Source organism: Aedes aegypti, chromosome 1 (genome assembly GCF_002204515.2).
Source record: "Aedes aegypti strain LVP_AGWG chromosome 1, AaegL5.0 Primary Assembly, whole genome shotgun sequence".
In the NCBI taxonomy this organism is placed as follows: domain Eukaryota; kingdom Metazoa; phylum Arthropoda; class Insecta; order Diptera; family Culicidae; genus Aedes; species Aedes aegypti.
In genome coordinates this window covers 17,758,812-17,784,311 of record NC_035107.1, presented here as the reverse complement: position 1 = coordinate 17,784,311, position 25,500 = coordinate 17,758,812, and the positions used below count along the sequence as shown (strand labels likewise).

The window sequence follows — 25,500 nt, the reverse complement described above, 5'->3', positions numbered from 1 at the left end:
TTGGAACTGCTTCTTTGAAAAGTATGCCACTTCTTGAAGAAGTCTAAAACTTACAACAACAGTTGACATCTTCTACTTCTACAACAGAGACATCTTCTACTGTATTGTTGAGATAACTTACATGGAAAGCTGCAATTCACTTATATACATATCTCCGTAGATTTTTTTTACTATTTATTCTTGAACTTTGAGACTGTAAGAGTCAAGAAAGTCAAAGGTTATGGACAGGGCTGGCATCAACTCGCACAATGCGCGCAAAGAGCAGAATTTAACCACTGCACAAAGAGGAGACAGACGCGCGCAAAGTGTAACAACACGAACACAATGAGGGCACGCAGTAGGAAAGAGAGTGTAAGCGATTACGCAAAGAGTAATGCAGACGGAGTGTGTTGGCAAAACATGCTCAAAGTGTACACAATTTGGCTCTTTTTACCTTATAACATGGGTATTTTTAGAACAAGACCAACGAATAGATGTCGGATATCGATGTCCGTAGTTGTTTTGGAATTCAAGATGGCGACTTCCGGTTTGTGAAAAGCGTTTCAAACCCATGCAATATGGGTATTTTTGGAACGGAGCCGACGAGTAGATGACGGAAATCGATGTCCGTTGTCGTTTTGGAATCTAAGATGGCGACTTCCGGTTTGTTAAAATCACTTTAAACCCATGCAATATGGGTATTTTTGGAACGGGACCGACGAGTAGATGACGGAAATCGATGTCTGGCACCAAGTTGGAGTCCAAGATGGCGACTTCCGGTTTACAAAAATCCCTTCAAACCCAAGCAATATGGGTATTTTTTTAACGGGGCCGACGAGTAGATGCCGGAAATCGATGTCTGACGCCATTTGGAATCCAAGATGGCGACTTCCGGTTTGTGAAAAGCGCTTCAAACCCATGCAATATGGGTATTTTTGGAACGGGGCCGACGAGTAGATGACGGAAATCGATGTCTGGCACCAATTTGGGATCCAAGATGGCGACTTCCGGTTTGTGAAAATCACTTTAAACCCATGCAATATGGGTATTTTTGGAACGGGGCCGATGAGTAGATGACGCAAATCGATGTCTGGCACCAATTTGGAATCCAAGATGGCGACTTCCGGTTTGCAAAAATCCCTTCAAACCCATGCAATATGGGTATTTTTGGAACGGGGCCGACAAGTAGATGCCGGAAATCGATGTCCGTTGTCGTTTTGGAATCCAAGATGGCGACTTCCGGTTTGCAAAAATCCCTTGAAACCCATGCAATATGGGTATTTTTGGAACGGGGCCGACGAGTAGATGCCGGAAATCGATGTCTGACGCCATTTTGGAATCCAAGATGGCGACTTCCGGTTTGTGAAAAGCGCTTCAAACCCATGCAATATGGGTATTTTTGGAACGGGGCCGACGAGTAGATGACGGAAATCGATGTCTGGCACCAATTTGGGATCCAAGATGGCGACTTCCGGTTTGTGAAAATCACTTTCAACCCATGCAATATGGGTATTTTTGGAACGGGGCCGATGAGTAGATGACGCAAATCGATGTCTGGCACCAATTTGGAATCCAAGATGGCGACTTCCGGTTTGCATAAATCCCTTCAAACCCATGCAATATGGGTATTTTTGGAACGGGACCGACGAGTTGATGCCGGAAATCGATGTCTGACGCCATTTTGGAATCCAAGATTTGTGAAAATCACTTTAAACCGGATTTCGCCATCTTGGATTTCAAAATGGTGGCAGACATTGATTTCCGCCATCTACTCGTCGGCCCCGTTCCAAAAATACCCATATTGCATGCGTTTAAAGTGATTTTCACAAACCGGAAGTCGCCATCTTGGATTCCAAAACGACAAGGACATCGATTTCCGTCATCTACTCGTCGGTCCCGTTCCAAAAATACCCATATTGCATGGGTTTGAAGGGATTTTTGCAAACCGGAAGTCGCCATCTTGGATTTCAAAATGGCGTCAGACATCGATTTCCGTCATCTACTCGTCGGTCCCGTTCCAACAATACTCCAATAGAAGCTCCTATAGAAGCATTCGGTAGGTACTCAATGAGCCACACAAAGAGTGTGTGTTCACCATTTTCCATCAACACTTTGTGTCGAAGGATGCATTGCAGCGAGAGCAGAAACACAAAGAGGCGTCAAAGAGGGAAGAACCAGTGAGAAAGTGTAGCTGTCGCACTGCACTCAAATTCATGATCAACACAAAGTGCGCGCTCTTTGTGTTTTTCTGTTTTCACTGAGGAGATGCCAGCCCTGGTTATGGAGCGATTTTTGAACTTCGGAAAAACATAGAAAGAACCTGATAAGAATCTGTAAACTTTGGAAAAACGCGAGATGAAAACTAAGAGGATTCCAAAAACAAATTCTGCGACATCTCCTTATGTCTTTCTAGTATCTGTTACGCAAGCTCTGAAGCAGTCCCATATATTAGTTCTGAAGAAATGTTATTCCCTATCCTAAACTCAAAGCTCAAGACAAATTGTTTTTGATTCGATTCCAGTTTACTTCAAGCAGCAAAGATCGTAAGAAAATCCTTAGGAGATAACTGACGTTTCTGCGTATAATTATGGTTTTTATTATGCTCACAAACAATTACGACAATAACTTGTAGCATTAAGAGAAAAAGCCTTAATGCAGAGTTTCAAGAAAATAAAAAATAGAGGTTTTTAGAAGATTCTGAACAGCAATCTAAAAAACCTTTTAAAATATAAGTTTTGAGAGAATTCCGAATGATAATTTTGATCAATTTCAAAATTTTTAATCAAATTGCTTTCGATTCGATTCACTTCCGAATCAATCTGGATTCTATTTTGAATTCTTGAATTTTGAGAAATTCTGTAGCAAATTTGATTTTCTTAATAAATTTAAATGGGCAGCCTTCAGAGAACACTTTAAAATAGAGGTATAAAATTTAAGATAAAAAGGACCTCGAGTTCAAAAATGATTCTAAGCTAACTTAAAAACAGATATTGTAAGAGTTAGGAGGAAAATACTTAGGATTTAGAGGGTTCTTAATCGATTCCTTGGAGGATTATAAACAGAAGTGGTGAGGGAAGAGTCCAAAATTTTCAATGTTCCAGTAATCAGAGGAAGGTTTTTGAAAATCCGAAGAGACACAACTTAGAGGATTCCAAAGTAGACGTTGAGAGGATGTCGTGGAATGGAGAATCTATCTATCTATATAAATAAAAATGGAATGGTGTTTGTATGTCACGAAATGGCTTACGAACGGGTCAACGGATTTAAATGATTCTTTCTTAGTTTTGTTTGTCAAGGGTTCCGACGTGTTTTATACACACAAACATCCCAGGATATTCACCGGGAAAGTTGAAAAAACAAGCGCGAACGAAACTGTCATTTAATATGGGACAGTCAAAAGCATTTTTCAGCAGCCTACTTGATGGCAAGACGAAGTTTGCCGGGACCTCTAGTTCTGAATAAAAGTTTTCATAAGAGCTAGAGAGAATTTCATGGGAGTTCTATGCAGATTACAAAGGGAATTTCAAAATTATTTCGAATGAAGATTTGTGAACATTTTAAATGGAAATTTTGCTAATATTTAATAGTACTCCCGCAGACTGCTGTACTGAAAATGTATTGCATCGTGTACTACACATTTGCAATACATTTTTCAAACGATAAGTTTAGTGGGAATTGAGGTTTTATTCTTATGACTTTCTTTACGGCCCTCATTAGATATTCTCCCTAGAATTCCAATAAAAAAAGTCATCAGGTGTTTCGTTGAAAACTATCAGTAATTCAATCCTTTTTTTTCGGAAATCTTCCAGAAATACCGCTAGAAATTCATATTCTGAGAGGATTCCAAGACAAATTCAAATTGCCGATGAGGTCGTATTCCGAATAATCTTATATTTTACCTATTTGAAAATGTGTTAAATTTGTACATTTGTTACTTTTGAAATGTTTCTCAAAATTCTCTAAAGTTTTTAAGATTTTCTTCAGCTCAAGATTCTATCAGATTTTTGAGCTTTTTTTTCGTCCCAACAATTCAATTTTAACTGCTTTTATTATTCTCTTCATATCTCTCTGAAAATACCTTTCTTTCGAATTCTCTCGGATCATGTATGTTCTGAAGAAAATTACAAGAGTTTCACTATTGTGAAGAGCGAAGAGCCTGGAGAAAAGTAATACTGAAAGCACTTCAATATGCCACGAGAATTCAAAAGAGTTTTCAACGGTAATCCTGCTTTGCAATCTAAACTAAACCAATACTTAACGACTTTACTAGTCGACTAAGCCTATTTTTATCAGGGCTGTAAGATTCACACATTAATCTCATGAATTCGAAATATGACTTTTATTCTGCCCACTTTTAGCTGAAAATTTTCAATTTCGGCAGATATATCGATGTTAGCCAACATTTAATAATATGGGTTTATGATCTTTTGTTGGCTTGATTATGATTTCATGTGGAATAATGATGTCCTTAGCACTGAAGATTGCCTGTTTCCTTATGTTTCATAAATAAGTTAATGGAAATCTTATTTTAAATTTGTGTAAAGTGACCAGACGTCCCGGATTATCCGGGACAGAGCAATTTTTAACTTGACAGTGCAGTGTCAATACTTTTTATTTTAATTATTTTAGTATGTAGTACATGTCCTAGACTGAATATAAATGTAAATTGCACATCCAACACAGGCAGCGCTTCATTGGGGATGAGATCTGACAAGCGTCCCGGATTTTTTCCGGGATACATCTGGTCACATTACCTTTGTGACATAATTCGTACATGTAAAAAATCCATCCGAAACGCCTGGGAAATCCCCTCGTAATTTTACTAGAAAACGTAGGATTCTGCCAGAAAGAATTGCCATAGAAAAGGGTTTCTATGCTAATCTTTGAATGATTTAGCACTCAACGACGATCCTAAAACTAAGACTTCTGTGAAGATATCGATCATACCGTAAAGTACCTACATTTCACGCGCGCTCCTAATTTCATTCATTGACATTTCAAACATATTTTGCGAAATAAATTTTAGTTGGCTTTGAATAATTCTACTTCAGCCAACATGCATTTATGTAATCCAATAGGTATCATCAAATATGAATAAAATGGCAGTGAGCGAAATTAGGAGCGTGCGTGAAATATGGTAGCATCACGGTAAATAAATTCTGTGAGGAGAGATGTACAGCAGGTTTCAAAATCATTTTAGAAATTTGAGAAGAGAATAAAGGATTCTGAAGCGAACTCTGAAGGCCCAGACAACAGTCTGTGGAACGAAGTTTTTCGAGAATTTCTTATACCACCTTATTTTCTTCTTAAACAACCTTGCGTCAGAAATTTATCGAGAAAGAGCGAATTTTCTATGAGAAGTTCAACTTAAACTTCTAAACTACCCAGTTTTGTCAAAAACTGTATTTGATTTACAGTGGTACCTCCATGGGTCGATGTTCCAAGACTCGATATCGACTCATGGAACCACGGTAGACACAACAAGGTAGGCTATTCCCACGTGTAAACAACGATTTTCCATCAAAACATGTGTCGTCAAGCATGAGGCCTTGAGCACAGACAAACAGACGTAACAGTTAGAACAAATTTCTTCAAATTCCATCGCCCAGTTTACACCATCATCATCTGGTGAGCATGTTACACGAAAAGGTGTTTCGTGCAACAAGACCGGCAGATGGCGGTAGTGTGAAACGTCAAACGCGAAGAAAAACGATGCGCGCGCCTCTGGGTGTGAGTTTTGTAACATAGCGAATTTGAAATGATTGTTAAATGAGTGGTCGATGGAAATTTAGTCAGTGTTACGTCTGTTTGTCTGTGCCTTGAGGATAGTAAAGGAGAGCAGGCCTTGCTTTCTTTTGCACTCGTTCGAGTTTGCGATGGGAATGACGTCAATGCCAAATGTCATTTTTCGGAGTATAATACCTTGCTTCTTTTTACCGTGCATGGAACCATACTAGAAACAAAATGTCATGGTTACTATGATGGTCCCTAAAAACAGCTTTCCAAAGGATTGCTGTTCCACACTCAGGCAAATGGACTATCGATAAACATAGGAACCCCTTATGAAAATTCGCCACAAGAAATCGGGTTGAAATTCGTAAATTTGCCTTATGAAACCAGAATTTGAAAACAAAAAACGTTTCACGCGGCAACCTGGAATCGAACCAAGAACCTTGCGATCGATAGGCCCGAGCGTGCACCACGCGCCAATCGACGCCTTGATGTGTAGTGATGCTAAAACGATACATAAAGCATTCGTATTGCAATAATCGTTCCACCTTTCATAAGGCAAAATGTATGAAATTCGATAGTCCAGTTTGCTGCGTGCATGACTCGATATTTCCATGAGTCGATGGTCCCTTCAATATTGACTCATGGAGGTTCACTGCATCAAGAATTCGTTTAAAAAGCAGTCGAAAACTCCGTGTTTTTGATATTTTTTTTCTGAAAATTCTTCAGTAATTTTTCCATAAACCTTATTTAGATTGGAGCAAAAAATATCTTGACGCTTAATATAGTCCCACCCTATTCTTCACTTCGTCTGATAAGTGTGTATGGAACTGAACCTCACCTCGTGCTTGCGAGCGATCACGCACACATCCAAACACTTCTCACCGATTCTCTTTTGCGTTGACGTCAATGAGAATATATACCGAGGTGAGGAAGACGACATTTAGTGTGCGTGACATCCGTGTACGGTGCAAAATGTTTCACAACTACAAGCGGGCGAGCTCCCATAAGAAGCCGTGTAAATTAGTGACGTAGTTATTTTTGTTTACGTTTTTTCTCTTTACTAATACATAGCCATTGCTTCTTCTTCCACACCTTAGTATATATTCTCATTGCGTTGACGTTTCTCGCTGTCAGCCGGCCTCGTTTTCGTCAGTGTTCTTCCCGATTTCATCGCGTGTGGTGTTGTTGCGTTTCGCGATTTCGAATTCGAGTGCGATAAGAATTTCGCGAAAATGAGGTGATTTTCGTTCAAAAATTTCCGTCTGAATTCGCAAATCATTTGCGAAGCGGAACGACAATGGCGACCCGCTGGTGGAATTCTGCGCAGTTAGCCAAGAGGCTTCTGACGCGACAGGGGAGCACTTATTGCATTGCTCCGTCTGCAACACATCACGAAATATGGCCAATACCGCCTTCGTCTAGGGTCGGTGCCAGGAAGTGGAACTGGCTGCGGTGGTTCCTGAAGAGGATCGGGCAGGACCCGAAAGCCAGTGGCCGGTTCCGGCGGAAAAGGAGCCTGATTGAGGTGTGGTTGGGATCGAAGGGCTACTGATTATATAACAGAGATTGAGTTAGCTAGTTATAAACTAAAGCATGTGTGTCTTTGTTCTTTCTCGCTTTCAGGTGTTCGGGCTTGGCAACAAAACCTACGAACATTACAACAAGGTCGGAATCTATGTGGACAAACGGCTGGAGGAGCTCGGGGCCAACCGGGTGTTCGAGCTGGGACTCGGAGATGACGATGCCAAGTAAGGGGAATTCGCACCGTGTGTGTCTGAAACCGATGTATTAACGAGAATGAATGACCATCAATTTTGCACTCAACATTAGCAAGGCTGGTAGCAGTCTCTAAAAAGTCTATTTTAAATGGAAGGTTTCTAAAGTCTCTTTTTAGCCCAAATCATATTATCTCATTAGTGCAGCTGAAAAATGTGTTGAAAGCTGAACTCAACTCAATTTTGACGAAAATTTATATGGGAATGACTTGCGATTCACGGCACGGTACTGGCCTGATGGCCGCTCACAATTTAACACTAGTGATCGGAAATAGGGGCATGAGCGGCTACTGACTGGTGTTCTTGGGGAGCGAGCCATTCGACATCAAGCCATTTGGAATAATGGTCCTTTGGCATAACAAGAATTATATCCCTTCTTTCAAAAGATGCCTGTTTTTTGGAAAAACTGTTTTGCCAAATTATCATTATGCCAAATGTCGTTTATGCCAAATTAACCAGACCTGTGGATGGTTTGTAATATTCATATCCAGATATTTGGTCTCTATTTTAACCCAAGTCTCCAACAAGTCTATTTTAATGGAAGGTCTCCGAAGACTCTTTTTACCAAAATAGCCTCTAAAGGACTGTTTCGTCCAAGGTGGAGCCCTACGTTGTGTGGTGGAATGACGGGGACGGCGACGAAGAAACAACACGATGGATTTCAACTGTGTAACTAATTGAAACTTTATTGCCACCGAGAGGCAGCGTGCCTACTCGGTGGAAAAGGAATGAAACTGTATATTACATACAAACTACTGTCGCCTTTTATAGGCGACACAGTACGGAGACGAACCAATGTAGCCCGTGCGCACAGCAGTGCACTGGATGCTGCCTATCGTTGCGTTGGGCTGACGATGCGATGAAGCAAAAGAACCAAACAATGGGCAAAAATTGAATGGTTCAATTTGCGCTTAGCTTGGGTGCTGCTATGATGATGCCGTTGTCGGTGTGAGATCGAACAAGGACTTTTTTTTACCTTTTCCGCCTTGTGAATAAACCCTGCTACAAATTATAGATGATCCAGAGATACCTTCAGTGATTCTTACACGAATATTCCCCAGTCTAATAATACTTCTAATACTTTTTTCAGAATACTTTCAAGAACTCCTTTAGTGATGTCTCCAGCAATAATTCTAGAGATTTCTCCATCAATTGTCTCAAGAATTTGTCCAGAAATTCCTCTAGCGATTTCTCAAGGAATGCTCAGAGGAAATTTCCAGGAATTTTCTACTGAAAAATCTTTAGAACTGTTTTACAAATTTGTATTGTAAAACTCTTAACAATTTCATATAAACTATCCTAAGATTTACTCATGTTATTTCTCCAGTTATTTTTCCATCGATTATCCAGTTTGTACAGGAGTTCTTTCAAAAAAATCACCAAAAGTTAATTTTATTGAGAAAAAAAAAAGTTTTAAGATTTTTCCAGAATATTTAACAAGAATCTCCTAAGCAGTTCATACGCCGATTTTTTAGTTATTTTTCCAGGCATTTCCACAAAGATTTCTCCAAGAATTCATCCACAGTTTCTTTCTGGAATTGCTTAAAAATATCCGTTAGGTATTTTGCAGAATACATAGATGACCCGATTTTTTCAGCTCCTTTATCAAAACGTTTTTCAGTTCCCCTCTAAAATGTAAACAATTTATGGAAGTTCTTTCTACACTAAGTTATGCATATTCATAGTACCTTGAACAGGATCAAAAAAGATCTGAAAAAAATATCGTCTCTGAAACGGTGCCAACAAAAAGCTTTCCTCCAAAAGGGGCTGACAAATTCGGATCATTAGTGTAATGTATCACGATTTTTTCAAAGATGCCCTCAATAATTTAGACCAGGGATGCCCCATAAAGTTACCCCAGCCCTTTTTCCAAGAATGTGCCCGGCTTTACATGCAGTTCTTCCAAACATTTCGCGAGTAATTACTTAAGTATAGTCTACATTCTTTAAGATTCCGCACCAGCAAATATTCAATACAACAATTCGGCACCAGCATTTTGAAAGGGCGCAATTGCTTTTGTAGAAAACTTCTTTACACGTGGCTGTGGAGCGTATTCAAGGCTATTAATGCATTCTGATAATGGGAATGGATTATGTGAGGTAAGTCTCCAGCGATGGCCGGCCGATGTTTCTAAAAATGTAATCTTAGTAATTTATCTAGATTTTATTTCGGAGATCATTGCAGGAGTTCATCAGAAATATTTACAGAAGTTACATCGAAGACCACTTTAGGATTTCCTTCAGAAATATCGCCCGATTTTCCATGACAATTCATTGGAGATATTCCTGGAATAATTCGTGTACAGATTTATTGAAGAAATATCAAGAGAAATCTGGGGCAATTCTTGAAGATATTTTTGAAGAAATTTCTGGCTGAAATCTTTAAACAATCATGAGCGATATTAAAAAGAATCTCAGGAATTCATAGAGCTTTCACTGTAATTTTTGAGTAATTTAAAAAATATATAAATCGAACTCTTGAAAAAAAAAATGCCAGGAGGAAATTTTGGATGAATTCCTAGTTGAAATGTATGGAGAATTCAATGCTCGAAAACTTATTCAAACAGACTCAAGTCAGAAAAGTAAACCAACTTACTTTATCAATCCGCAGACGAAATTCTACACGTTCAAGTGTAGTGCAGGATTTCTTTAAAATTACTTCTTGGCATTCCTCTAGGATACTTTCTAGAAATGCACCAGACATTTCTCCTTATATTTCTTCAGGAATTCCTCCAAATATTCTTAGAGAATATTCCCAAGGGAATCTTTAATTTTTTGGGCGTGCTCCCAGGGATATCTTGAGGTAAATGTCAAGACAATCTTAGACAAATAGATAAGACACTTCAATCATTAACATGATAAATCAATCAAATCAATCTAATCTCTGGATAATATTCTGTAGGATTTTATGAAGGAATTTCTTGAAAAACATCGGACGTAAACCCTGAAGAAATTTGTAGAGGATTGATTGGAGGACTTTTTGGAATAATTGTTGTAGTATTGTCTAGTATGGTACCTTAAATGAACTTTTGAAGAAACTGATGGGGATTTTATATAAAAAAATACTCGAAAAACGTTTAGCATAACTTCCAGTAAAATGTCTGAAGAAACTTCATATGGATCGAGTTTATTGAGGAATTTCTGGATAAGTTTGTTTTCAGAAAAAAATGTGCTAGTTATTTCTGCAGGGATTTTCAGACTATTCCTGAGATTAACCGTGGGTGAATTCTTGGAGGAATGCCTGGAAAAATAATATGAAAAATCATTGCTGTGCTTCTTGGAAAAAAAATGTCTTCAAATACTTGTAAAAAATGTCTTCAAATACCTATACATATTTTGTTGGAAGAACTCATGTATAAAACTGTGAAAGATCTTCGTAAAGTAACAATTGAAGAAATTTGTGGTAGAAAATTCAGGGATAGTTTCTGGGAAAAACTAATCGCTGTGGAAACTATTGAAGATAGTAGCGTTGAGAGTGCCCGAGGAATTCCTAGGGCAAATTTCTCTAAGCATCCCTCGAAAAATTGCAGGAGGAATTTCTGGGAAAATTGATGGAGGAATGTCAAGAAGAATATTCGGAGCAGCCTCTGAGTGTATTTCAGAGAAAACTCTGTAGAAATCACTAGAGGAATTCCTAAAGCTTTATCCTGATGAATGTGAAGAAATTCTTGAAGAACTGAATAATCGTGACACACTTTGAAGGTTCATTTGGAGTTTCTTAAATTTTGCATTAGGATTCACTGTAAGCAGAACAAGTACAAAAGGGTTTTCAGAGACTAGAGGTGAATGGTCGTAGATCTTCAAATCACTATTACGTTCGCTTCCTTCGATGAAGTATTTGCAAATTCACGGAGAAGATGCTAGGATACTACCGTAAGGACGCCATTCATCGCTCATTTAACACCATTTCAACATGTAAAATTCTGTCACAAATCGGCTGTTTGATAACTTTTTGCACTAGCCGCAAGATTCAACATTCGTTTTTGTAGGTAAAAGATTGAAATATGAAAAATGTATGGTACTATTATACATGACATGTACGAGAATGATACAAGTTTAGGGTGCCATTCACCGTTCATCCGAAATATGAGGCCCTATACACATCACTAGTTGGAATTGATTTACTTTCATTAGCTTATTGTATTCTTTGTACTATAGTACGACAACATATTGAACCGTGGCTGCTAATAAGCATTTTTCGATCTGCCATAATAAAATCTTTGTTAAACTCATGTTTACTGCCAAACACAGCCTAAAATTATTTTCTATAAATTATCTATAATAAAAAAATCATACACACTTAGATTTTTTTCACGAGGTCGGCTGTGCAAATCTCGGTTTTCCGATTTTAACCGAGACTCAGCTAACAATTTGTCCGGTTGCTTAGCAACGAAGCACGATTTACTGATACTCGGCTTTTATTTACTGAGATCCCAGGAAATTAGTTTGCCGACTTCTCGGCTGTGCGGATCTCGGTTAAAATTGGCCGAGATTCGGCATTCCAATTTAAGTGTGTTTGAAATTCATTCTGATACAATCCATTTTGGAATACTAATACAGGGTGTCCGCAAATTATCCGAACAGTAAAATATTAGAAAGATGATCTCGCATTGAAAACAATGAGAAATCAATGTCCATGTACCTTTTGTAATACATCTATATGTTAACACAAGCGGAGATGAACCAGCCAAGGGCTGAAAATCTCCCTAATAAAGATAACTAACTAACTGTTAACACAAAATACAACTTTAAAAAATTTCGAAATGATTGCTTGTTACTGAGATAGGCGAATTTAAATTTTTCAGGGACGTTTTTCCTGAGGGCCGCTAGTCATACTGGAGAAGTTCTTCTTCTCTTCTTTCTGGCGTTACGTCCCAACTGAGACAAAGCCTGCTTCTCAGATTAGTGTTCTTATGAGCACTTCCACAGTTATTAACTGAGAGCTTTCTTTGCCGATTGACCATTTTTGCATGTGTATATCGTGTGGCAGGTACGAAGATACTCTATGCCCTGGGAATCGAGAAAATTTCCTTTACGAAAAGATCCTCGACCAGCGGGATTCGAACCCATGACCCTCAGCATGGTCATGCTGAATAGCTGCGCGTTTACCGCTACGGCTATCTGGGCCCTGGAGAAGTGTAGTCCCTAAAACCTAAAAGAGATAAATCCAAATGTCCTATTATTATTTGAAGCAATCTACAGGTTAGTGGCTTCAAGTTAGACTGGAAATAGAAAATTATACGGTTCAAATCCAGTGAGTTCTATGGTCATTTCTGTTCCGTCATAAAGTTCGAAAAACAGCTCCCTTACAACAGGCGCGAATTTAGCGATTCTCGCGGATTTGCAGCGGATTTGACCAGCCAAGCGCGAAAATCGCGGGTGGATAAAATTCTGGCGCAAAAATCGCGGATTTCCCAGAAAATGCGACAAAAATTGCAGTTATATTCATAGAGGCGTGATTTCACAATACGGAAATTTCTATTTAAAACTCAGAAAATCCACGTCTTCTCCTTGAGAGCAGTAAAGTTCAGTTTGTATAGTCACTGATATCAAAAATATTGTTCGGGGAAATATAAAAAGCAGTAACATTTTATTTGTAAATCATTTTCATTTTATTTTGAGTCATTTTTCTCGAGGATCGCAAGTCAATCATGAGATAGTTCCTCCCTAAATTACTAATGACACTAATCTAGATTTTCTATTGATGTTTACAGCGATCTATATGTTAAGTTAATATAAACTGGAAATAGATTATTGTACCGTTCAAATCCTGTAAATTTGGACTACATTTCTCTTCCGTTAAAAATCTTAGAAAATGGCGCTAATTAAGACCACTCGGCACATTTGGCTTGGTTTTTCAAATACCGTAAAATGGGGTGTTAAGGGATGAACAAAATTTCAACTCAATTTTCGAGCAACTTCTGGTATGCCAATAATTGAACAGTATACAGCCCTACAATTCCTCCGGCGTGTATATAAAAATCCAATAACAATGAAAGCGATCTTATGACAGGTTTCTGAGATAATCATGAAAATGTGTGATTAAGGAATTTGAGCTTTGTAAATGAAAGTAAATTTTGTCAACAGCAAAACATTATATATTTTGTCAATAATTTTGGTCATAGATACTTTTCTTCAATTTCATAGGTATTGTTCAATTTAAACCTGATATTACTTCAATATTATGCAAGTCGGAACTTCTACAAACGCAAACCGTTTTATTTGAACTGCCAAATTTTTCATACATATTAATTCTATTTGGAAGCTCTCAGTACATCGTATATTTGTTTTGGAATGATTTTTATACTTGCATGCAATAGGACAGGGATTGAATCCTGAGAAAATTGAGAGAATCTCTCATGTATCACTCTCTGTAACTTACATAATATGCAGCATATTACGAGAGACGGTTTATCGTATACTGTTACAACTTTGATCAGATCGGGGGGATAGCAGTGCATGATAAAATCCCTCTAAACAAGCTCCAAACCTGGTCTCTCGGAAATTCGAGAGTTGTTTATTGTGCCAAATGAGAGCGAATTCTACAATGCCCGCAATAGAATCATATATTTGCAGTTTCCGAATCCTAGTAGCTGTGCAGAGCAACTTTGTGAATAACCTATGTAAGGATAATTTCAACATGTTTTAATGTTAAATAGATGAAGTGGTCAATTTGCCTGTAAATAAAGCACCACAATAAACGATGTATTTGCATGCAGTGACATGTTCGGAAAAATCCTAACGAAAAGTATTCTAGTATGGAGCGGAAATCTATGCCACACTCTATAGCACAATGCGCTTAATGCCCAACAACACTAAGCACATGGCCATAAAACATGAGAAGTTCTTCAAAAAAAAGCTTAGAAAAACATAATATAATTATTGTTTATTGTCTCGTGCTTGAAAGGATCAATAGCTCCAAAACCATTTCCGAATAAAATAATCATTCCTATTTCTAAACATTATACCATTGTAATCGAACGAATTTTGAAAAAAATATTTAAAAATTTTATCAATACACTTTCATCTAGATTTACCTACCAGTTTTAGCAAATTTTGAGATAAGTCATTTTTGGTGATATTCAGTGACTTGCAAAATAGATCCTTATCGCAGTTTTACTTCACGGAACAATCCAAAAGTATTTTGAAGTTCCTTGACACTAAGTCATTCTAGTGATTGATCCTTTATGGCCAAATTTGTTAAAACATCATCCTTTTACCACAGACAAACAGACGTCACACTCTCATCATTGTCCATTGACCACCTTTTTAACGGTCGATTCAAAAAATATGGTAGGTGGCCAATCCGCCACCCGCAGCGCTCGCATCGTTTTTGTTCGTGTTTGACGTTTACACACTACCGCTACTGTTGGCCTGTCGGCCAAACGCACCGATTTTAGCATTGGGCGTACATGTCCTCGTGACTATGAATTTGATCGAGATTTGTTCTAGGTGTTACGTCTGTTTGTCTGTGCTTTTACTCTCAGCAAATAAGAAAAGTAAAAATCGTGTTAAAAATTGGTTTAGATTACTAAAAAAAACTATATTTGTCTAAAAGAGAGCTATATCGCGACCCCATTTTAGGTATAAATTTATGACCATAAACATTTTATTAAAAGTCTCTTACTTTTACTCTTGTACGGATATTTATTGATCTACTGCAAATTGTAAGCGTTTTTCTCCCATTTTTTTATGGGTAATCTTAGAATAACGCATTACGAAAACAATACATGAAAAAAATCGATTTCATTGCTGCAGTGTTGCCAACTTCGATGATTGTAATTGTGCTTTGGAAGGTCTTCTGGAAATAAAGCATTTGTTTTTCTATTGCACTTTCAATGTTACGTGGGGACCAGATTAGTAACTCTATGAAGGCGTAGTTTATTTTCCATATTAATACTATATTAGTACTTCAGGACGTACTTAAAATTTTAAAAATTCTACTCATATCAGTTCCAGTAGATTTTGAAATACCGTCGTTGGGGGTGACAATGGGTCAAAAAGGGATGTGAACGATTTATTTATTGAATAACTATCGCAATTTAACTCCAATAAACATCAAATTTGGTGTGTATGTACTTTGATGGTACATTAACGACTGTTCAAAACATTGAAGAAAATTTTTTATTCACAGCGGCACCACAAGTGAATGAAAAATGACCCAATCTCACCCCATAGAGGGGGTGACATTGGGTCACTGTAATTGAAATAACTTGTTTTTGGTAATATGGTTGCAAAACCATTCACAGCTGAAGAATATTGATGAAATACGATGCAAACAAGATGAAAAGATATCTAAGATGTTTCACAAGTATGATAAACCCACTTAAAAGAACGATTATTCCAAAAAATTGAAGAGCTATGAGAAAAAATATGTAAACACAACATTCATCGTCAAGTTTACATAAATTTTCTATTTTTTCCCCTCGGATTGTCTTCAAAATCTCATCCCCATTGCCATGAAGCCTATTCAGTTTCCCCAAAGGCGTACTTAAACAGTGATTATTTTAATTCTTCGCAAATAGTTGAATTTCGGAGCGACAATCCACGATCAATACATTTCAGGCAGATGTTGACGTCATAATCACGATATTTCAGTGTTCCAACTCATTTGTACTTCCAGGAGATGTTTCTATAATATGAAAACACTGATAAATAATTAAATTAAAAAAAAAAAACAATTCATTTGATAAAATTTTACGATGTTGCTGCGCACGAAACACAGATGCTGGATTGAGAAGTTGTCAAAATGCGTTGCATTGTTATTCAATGCACGGAATCCTCAAGAAGCCTAGTTTGATGTTTCAGAGATGCTGTATTTTGAAAGAATAAACACATCTTAATGAAAAAGAGAACTACCGGCACCGTAAAATGTCAAAAAAGTGGACATGCAATTTCATTTACTGTCGTTCTTGCTTGACCCAATCTCACCCCCATTTTTGATGTTTTAGACACCGTACCGAAAAAAATGATTTTTTTGTTGAAAAATCAAATAGATTCCGGAAAATACGTGTGACGTGTAATGAAAAGACTTTAAACCTTCTACTAATATAACGATAGAGGTGAAAGTACATGCGTAATACTTTGCACAGGACAAATTTAATGTTGTAAATTTTATCTAATTTCAACATACAAGTTTATAGATAAAGTAAACAAAAACTACTATTTCTAAAAATGTACATTGTGATGAATTATGTGGAAAAATATGTTCTCTAACATATGAATTATTAATTTTAGTAATATCAGCGTTATTAGCTGAAATATTTCATAAATCATATTTTTCCGTTTTGACCCAATCTCACCCCCCAGACCCATTGTCACCCCCATCGACGGTATTTTTCTCTTGAAAAATCAGTGAAAAATGAGTTTATTATATCTGAAAAATTGTTGCTCCAAAAATTACCAAATATTTTTATGAAGGCTTCTGATTGATGATGCTTTCGAAGAACAAGCCTTTTCTGAAAATAAAAATATAGATTGTCGAATTTTCCAGTCAATTTCTAAAAACCATTGTTGTTGATAACTTCAAACAATAGACTGTTCTAAACGTTTTGCCTTATTAGTGTAAAATTTTATTATTTTTGTGCTTTTTTATTATCATAATATAGTACAATATATGTCGATCGATGTACAGAAAACCGATTCCGATTTCATTGATAAATTAAAAAGATATAACATGTACAAGGTGTCCATTTTATAAAATGAACAGTCCTTATGTTTGTGGATGAAAAAACTTTTGAAAACATCATAATGGACAATACCCTCCCCTTGGTTATGCGACCTTGCCGCGATGGGAGGACATAATCCATTAGCCCATATGATAGAAACCAAAGGTGTAACCTGTAGTGGTGGTATCACATTTTGGCATTTTTTGATTAAAGCCGCGTCATAATCCATATGGCATAGACGCAATAATATCTCGGATGTGATCCAACGGACATTCTGCGTCGTTGATAGAATTGATGCCCATTTCAAATAATTAATCTATTCGAAGTGGACATTAATACTATTGGTGACGTTCAGTTTGTTCTTTGCTAACCAGAATGATCCGTAGCCACTCTTACTATTAGCTAATTATACACATCGTTATCATGTACGACGTAGGGAATATTACTCTGAGGAAAATGACTAGTAGATTCACTGAGTAGATAAGTGGCGACAATCTTATTTTAATATGGTTTTTACATTGCCATAATAAGAAATACCTCTTTTGTAACAGCGGTATAAATAATCTAATTCCAGCTTCATTTTCGCAAAATTTACAAGTAGAAAGTAGGCGTTGTGAAGCATTGCATTTGCCACCGAAAAGTGAATCTTGTAGGAGACTGTTATAGAAGCCTAAGGTAACTTTACTCTTGAAAAAGGAATATAAAAATGACTATGGGAAGTAAGACGCTGAGATCGATCATTAGGGTACACTTGCTAGTTTCGAAAAATTGTTGAACAGACAAGGAAAGCGACTTTTTTCTTTAAGGATATATGAACGTAATGACCAGTAAATACTTTTAACAACAAAAATGAAATTAACTAGAACTACTACTAAACAGCCTAACTTTGTTAAGACTTGACGACAAATGACATTTAAGAGTCTAATCATACGTAAAAGACAGGAGTAATCAGAATAGCACTTAAATGACAAATTATTCAAAACCATTTCGACTAGACAGTATTAGTAATGACACTACTACACTACTATTTCAAAAAATCTAATGGAGCTGCTGATTTTCACAATGCTGCCTTTTCTCAGAAGCAAGGGAATATGGGTATTTAAAAAAAAACTACCACGTCACAATACTAATAAAAAACAGTGTTCATGTGGGCACTATAGCCTAGTCCGTCTGAGTATTGGTCCTGGTAGAGGGGAAACTTGGCAAAAGCTAGACCGAGGGTTCAGCCTTGACAAGTTAAGCTGTCAGGCAGCTCCTCCAGCTGAATACCATAATAAAAAATAACCCATGGAGGGCTCTTCGGGCTATTCCTGGAATTAAATTTAAATAAATTCTTTGAGAAATGTCTAGGAAAATAATGGGAAAAAATAATTGTAGGAATCATTGCAGGATTTCTTGTAAAAATGTCTTCAAAAGCTCTGGAATAAACCTATGTAGATTTTGTTGAAAGAACCCATGTAGAAACCTTTAAAAGATCTTTCTAGAGAAAGAAGAAGAAATTGCTGGAAGAAAATTCCGGTATAGTCCCTGGGAAAATTGTTCAGAATAATCAGAAATTATTGAATGTAGTAGCGTTGAGAGTACCCAAGGATTTCCTGGGCAAATTCTGGAGCAGTTCCTCTAAGCTTCTATTGAAAGATCGCAGGAAGATTTTTTCGGAAAATTGGTGGAGGAATATCTAGATGAAATTCCGGATGGATCCCTGGAGGATCCTCTGAATGTATTTAGGACGAAACACTCTGGAGAATGGTTGACGAGAGCAATGTCAAACTCATTCATGGTTTCAAAACATTCGGAACAAAATATTTATTTTCACCGCTTACTTCACTTATGTATGAAATTGAATGAGATCCAATGGTAGAGAATTCATTTATCTACCCAATGATATTTTTAGAGGCAGCGGAGAATGTCCCGAAGCGTATTTTATTCAAGCGCAAAAATCGCTCAGGCGAAAGTTCCAATGAAACTAACCTCACATATCTCTATAATGAATGTTCGAATCCTCTGAGCAGAATCTCAAATAGAGAAACTTAAAAGTAGATGGAGTACCGTGTACCTTTTAATTCCGCTCCTAAATGCTTATCTTTGACAGATACGCGTATTTCGACTACCACTTGCAGTCTTCTTCAGTGTCAGTTACTCGTATCCACTGAAGAAATCGTCGCATCTCTCTACCTTAAATACTAACACCAGATAACTACCTACACAATCAATCAACCTAGGAAAAAATTCGACAGGAGTATACCTGCCATGTTGCGTTTTGCGATTGGAAGCGTATTTTGGTTGAAATAAAGACTTTTCGAGGCATTACAATAAAATTAGACTATTTAGAGACTAGCATTAACATACGGGATTTTTTCAAAAATGAATACATCCCTTGTAGGTAAATGATCAAAGGTCTTCAAATCACTATCACGCTCATTTCCCTGAATGAAATATTTGCAAATTCACAAAGAAGATTCTAGGATATTATATATTTCGAATAGTGGATGCAGGATTGATGATCATTTTTGTTAAAAACGGTTTTAGAAACAGCGAGATTTGACTGGATGTCATTAAAAGAATTTTGCATACTAATCGATTGTTTTTTTCCACAGCATTGAGGACGACTTCATCACATGGAAGGACAAGTTCTGGCCAGCCGTTTGCGACCACTTCGGAATCGAGAGCTCGGGCGAAGAGGTGTTGATGCGTCAGTACCGTTTGCTGGAACAGCCGGAAACTCCAACGGAGCGACTGTACACCGGTGAAGTGGCTCGTCTACACTCCCTTCAAACTCAGCGACCGCCCTTCGATGCAAAGAATCCCTTCCTGGCCCCGATCAAGGTCAACCGTGAACTGCACAAAGCTGGCGGCCGGTCCTGCATGCACATTGAATTCGACATTGAGGGGTCCAAGATGCGTTACGAAGCCGGTGACCACTTGGCCATGTACCCGGTCAACGATCAGGATCTGGTGCTGAGATTGGGAAAGCTTTGCAATGCCGATCTGGACACGGTTTTCTCGCTGATCAACACCGACACGGACAGCAGCAAGAAGCATCCGTTCCCTTGCCCGACCACGTACAGAACCGCGTTGACGCACTACCTGGAGATCACTGCCCTGCCAAGAACGCACATCCTCAAGGAGTTGGCCGAATACTGCAGCGAAGAGAAGGATAAGGAGTTCCTGCGGTTCATGTGCTCGACGAATCCAGAAGGCAAGGCCAAGTATCAGGAATGGGTCCAGGACAGCTGTCGTAACATTGTGCACGTGTTGGAGGACCTTCCTTCGTGTCGGCCACCGATCGACCACATCTGTGAACTGTTGCCCCGCCTTCAGCCCCGTTACTACTCGATTTCGTCGTCGTCCAAACTGTACCCGACCACGGTTCACGTCACGGCCGTTCTGGTCAAGTACGAAACGAAAACCGGACGCGTCAACCATGGTGTGGCCACGACATTCCTATCACAGAAGCACCCCCTGGATGGGGAGCCCCTGCCACGGGTGCCGATCTTCATTCGTAAGAGCCAGTTCCGGTTGCCTGCAAAAACGGAGACTCCTGTCATCATGGTTGGACCCGGTACGGGTCTGGCTCCGTTCCGCGGGTTCATTCAGGAGCGCGACTTCAACAAGAAGGACGGAAAAGAAGTGGGACAGACCATTTTGTACTTTGGCTGTCGGAAACGATCGGAGGATTACATCTATGAAGAGGTAATGTTTCGCTTTTTTATATCTAGGTGTTCTGCATTCAGAGCTGGTACCAGGTCTCTTTGTACAGACTTGGTCACTATTTTAATGGAAGTTTATAACGTCTATTACTTTCTTTTCCACAGGAATTGGAAGACTACGTCCAGCGCGGCATAATGAAGCTGCGAACGGCCTTCTCCCGGGATCAAGCGCACAAAGTCTACGTCACGCACCTGCTGGAGGAGGACATGGATCTGCTGTGGAATGTGATAGGGGAGAACAAGGGTCATTTCTACATTTGCGGGTAAGTTGGTCACCATTGGTCATAGAAGCAACTGGTTTTAATCCTCTCTTCCCCACTAAAACAGTGACGCCAAGAACATGGCCACCGACGTGCGGAACATTCTGCTCAAGGTGCTGCAGACCAAGGGCAGCATGAGCGAGAGTGAAGCCATCCAGTACATCAAGAAGATGGAAGCCCAGAAGCGATACTCGGCCGACGTGTGGAGTTAATCCATCTCCCGCTGAAAAAAACCTCCCTCGTCCCTCCCTCCCTTCCTTCCCCCCTTTTATCTATAATCCCAAAACGAAATGAAAACTCAGGTTGAAAGGCTTCCCACCCACGCACACAGCACCCATTATCATCTCGTCGTCCCCTTGTCCTCATTCCGATATCCTCTCCCACAGACAGTCGCCCTAGTTGTTATTTTACCCCGATCATCTTTCAACTCATTCACACAAACACAAGCACCGCTACACAGAGCTTTAGCAAACTGCAAGGGACAAAGTTTAGGTTTCTTTATTTTCTTCTTTTGTTAATCTGATGTTTTCTTTTTTTGATCGACAGTGATAAAGTTTAAAACAATTTGTAGTAATTGTAGGTTAGTAATATTTCCATTATGCTTATGTTGGCCCCCCTCGTTTGAAAGGGGGAGGAATTAAAAGTGCTAGGAAAATAAATGGGGGAACCCTTCCGTTTAAACAATCATGTTGAATGTTTAGGTGAAACGGGAAACAAAAGGGTCAAGCAACAAACCCCAATGGATAACAAACAAAAAACGGTGTTAGACAGCATGTGGAACAGTGCTATTGCTAGAGGAGAAGTTACAAAGTGCGCTAGATAAGGCAACGGCAGTTGCTTAGCTGTTAAAACACAAACGTCGAAAGGATGTGAAGGATGCAATATACTATTTTGGAGATATGTATTCGTCTACTGTTAAGTAGTGGAAAGTGTGTGGTTTTGTGATTAAGCTTGGTCGTGGATGACAGCCATGAAAGAGGGATGTGAAGGAAGGAAATACAGTAAACCTATCTTTTCTGGGTGAAATAGAAGCGGTTGAAAGGTGAGAGCAGCACCACGATAAACACATGAATGGGAAAAGTGTCATGCGTTATACAAATGCATAAATGTCCACGTTGGCAAAGGAAGCTCTCAGATAAAATGCTGAAGTGCATATACATCACTAAGTTGAGAGGGCTCTGTCTTAGTTTTCAACCGTATTGTCAAGAAGAAGACGAAGAAAACCCAGCAAATCTTCGATCACAATCGTCAGATGACGGAACACAATGTTTGGAAGATGCAGATTACTTACTTACTTATGGGTCCTGGGCACCCATTCTGGTGCATAGGGCCAACGTGAAAGATTTCCATCCTGGGCGATTACCAGCTATCGCCTTGACCTGCGGCCAGGTCAAATTGCCGTCGACTTCTTTTATTTCTTTGTTGAGGCTGCGCCGCCGTGATCCTCTGGGTCTGCCTCTGCTGCGATGTCCTGCTGGATTCCATTCCAGCGCTTGTTTGCAGATTTCGTTTCCGCCCCGACGTAGAGTGTGGCCGACCCACCCCCACTTTCGTTGTCGAATTTCGGTTTGTATCGGTTGCTGGTGGCACCGACGATGGAGGTCAGCATTAGAGATCCAGTTGTGTGGCCACCATGCCCGAATTATATACCGCAGGCATCTGTTGATGAACACCACGTTTCACTGGCGTATAACAGCACAGATTTGACATTGGAATTGAATATTCGAATTTTGGTGCGTTGACTAATCTGACTGTTCTACCAAATATTTCGTAAGCTCTCAAAAGCAGCCCTCGCCTTCTTGATCCGTGCACCTATGTCGATCTTGGTACCGCCGTCAGACGCCAGTTGGATACCAAGATATTGGAAGTTTTCGACGTTCTCCACTGTTTGCCCGGCTACTGTGAAGCTGGAAGGGCCGGCCGTGTTTACATCCAACGATTTGGTCTTGTTGACATAGATGTTGAGACCTGCCGCTGAGGAGCGTTCGGCAAGATCGTCTAGCTTACTCTGCATATCAGAGCGCCGTTGAGCTAGTATAGCAATATCATCAGCCAAATCGAGATCATTTAAGTGCTCCATAGTAATAGGCTGCCACAGCAGCCCACGGTTTTGTTCACGGTCAATGGCGCCTATCAGGATCTCGTCAATTACGATGAAGAACAGTAGTGGTGATAGTATACATCCTTGCCTCACTCCAGCTACAACCCGGATGAGTTCAGACAAGACCCCGTTGTGCAATACTCTGCACGTAAAGGCCTCGTACTGCGCTTCGATGATGCCGATGATTTTCTCAGGAACACCCTTGCGTCTCAGGGCACCCCACATATTTTCGTGATTGAGTCGGTCGAAAGCTTTTTCGTAGTCAATGAATACCATGTACAGGGACTCTTGGAATTCATTGACTTGCTCCAAGATGATACGGAGCGTGACAATATGGTCCACACAGGATCGTCCGGCACGAAATCCCGCTTGCTGTCGACGGAGAGTCGCATCGATCTTCTCCTGGATCCGGTTTAGGATCACTTTGCATAGAACTTTGAGAACAATACATAGCAACATGATACCCCGCCAATTATCGCATACAGTGAGGTCACCCTTTTTGGGTACCTTCACTAACACGCCTTGCATCCAGTCGGCCGGAAAAGTCGCGGTGTCCCAGATATTGCGGAATAGTTGATGCAACAGTTGAGCGGATATTGTGGGGTCTGCTTTTAGCATCTCGGCTGATATGCGATCGACCCCAGGGGCTTTGTTGGATTTCATACTTTGGATGGCTGTTTCTATCTCATGCAGTGATGGAGCTTCGGTGTTAACGCGACTAATACGCCGAACCCTAGGCGGATCATGCTGAGGTGTTGGTGGCCGGGTTGACACTTGGAAAAGTTGTTCGAAGTGCTCAAACCAGCGTTTTAGCTGGTCAGTGGGGTCGGTTAACAGTTGTCCAGTCGTGTCTTTCACGGGCATCGTCGTATTCATCTTTGCCCCGCTAAGGCGTCGTGAGATATCGTAGAGAAGACGAATGTCGCCGGTTGCTGCGCTCGTTTGTCCCGCCTACATGAGCGCTTAACTTCCCTTTCTAGAGCCGAGTATCGTTGACGGGAAAGTGTCTTGGCTCCTCTGGTTTTCGCCCGCTCTATCGCGGCTTTGGCTTCTCTCCGCTCCTCTATCTTCCTCCAGGTTTCATCGGTAATCCACTATTTTCTCCGAGTGCGTAGCTCACCCAGATTGTTTTCGCTGGTAGTGATGAAGATGCAGATGATGTTGTAAATTACTAGTAAGACAGCTCGGAGTTCATCACCGAAACTCTGGCATCCAATGCTCGGGAGTTCGTTTACGGTATGGAGAATAGACTCGTTTTCGAACGTTGATATCGCAAGTTTGAAGAACTCTTCCTCGATCATGGCAGATCAGTTTAAGAACTTAATGTTCACATTTGTTCTACGATCTTCCACGGACGCTGAAATCTGAAAGGGACTCCCTTCCAAGCTCGAGGTCAACGTGAGTGGTAAGTGCAACGAAACACCCATCCTTTTCTTACATTAGTAACCCTCTTTCTCTATTCGCGACTACGAAGTTAAAATCATAGTTATACTCTGTTTTATACAAGTCCTTATTCCGTTCTTAAGGAATCTTAACGGAAAACAAGGCCATAATTGATCAATCGGATGCTAAACCAGGATGGATGATAACAGAAATGGAAGATTTCTCCTAATGCTTCCAAAACTCAACTAATAATATTCCCACATAAACCAAAAGCTCTTTATTTGAAACCTTCAAGTAGACATGTTGTCACGATGAGAGGGGTTCCCATAAATTCCCCACTTATTAATAGAAAATCGAAACTTTGTCTCAAGAACAAGCTTTTGATATTCAAACAAATTTTCAGCCAGCCATGTTGTATGCTGTACCAATATGGACTAGCTGTTTTAATACCAGGAAAAAAGCTCTGCAGAGAATTCAAAATAAAAATTTGAAAATGATTCTGAGGCTTCCTTCCTGGTATAGTACCAATGAGTTACATAGAATATCCAATGTTGAAACATTGGAACGAATGTCAAATAAAATCATTAATAATTTCAGGCAAAAATCGTTGCAATCTTCTATTGCCACGATTAATGCGTTATATTTTTAGGTTAAGTTAGGTTAAGTAAATTTAAAACGTTAATTTTTTTTCTCTTATAAGCAGGTGAAATCACTCACCTGTAAAAAATCTGAACTGCTACGGCAAATGAAATGTAATATGTTGCTAATAAAATCTTAAATTTGTTTTACCAAATTAGGATGATTCTTCTTCTTCTTGGCATTAACGTCCTCACTGGGACAGAGCCTACTTCTCAGCTTAGTGTTCTTATGATCACTTCCACAGTTATTAACT

General features: G+C 39.3%; 1 protein-coding gene across 3 annotated transcripts in view; it reads left to right on the top strand.

Annotated features, from left to right (window-relative positions):
- LOC5577930 (NADPH--cytochrome P450 reductase) overlaps window positions 1-22,053 on the top strand; it is a 107,484-nt gene extending 85,431 nt beyond the window's left edge. For 2 of the 3 annotated variants that reach the window (XM_021839037.1, XM_021839039.1), the window contains 4 exons: window positions 7,336-7,460; window positions 19,752-20,847; window positions 20,970-21,127; window positions 21,192-22,053. In XM_021839037.1, the coding sequence (XP_021694729.1) occupies window positions 7,336-7,460; window positions 19,752-20,847; window positions 20,970-21,127; window positions 21,192-21,336 (1,524 nt within the window). In that variant the 3' untranslated portion in view covers window positions 21,337-22,053. Of the gene's footprint in view, window positions 1-6,874; window positions 7,238-7,335; window positions 7,461-19,751; window positions 20,848-20,969; window positions 21,128-21,191 lie in introns of those variants that run through there. The other variant, XM_021839040.1, reaches the window with a different exon arrangement.
- The last annotated feature ends 3,447 nt before the right edge of the window (window positions 22,054-25,500 follow it).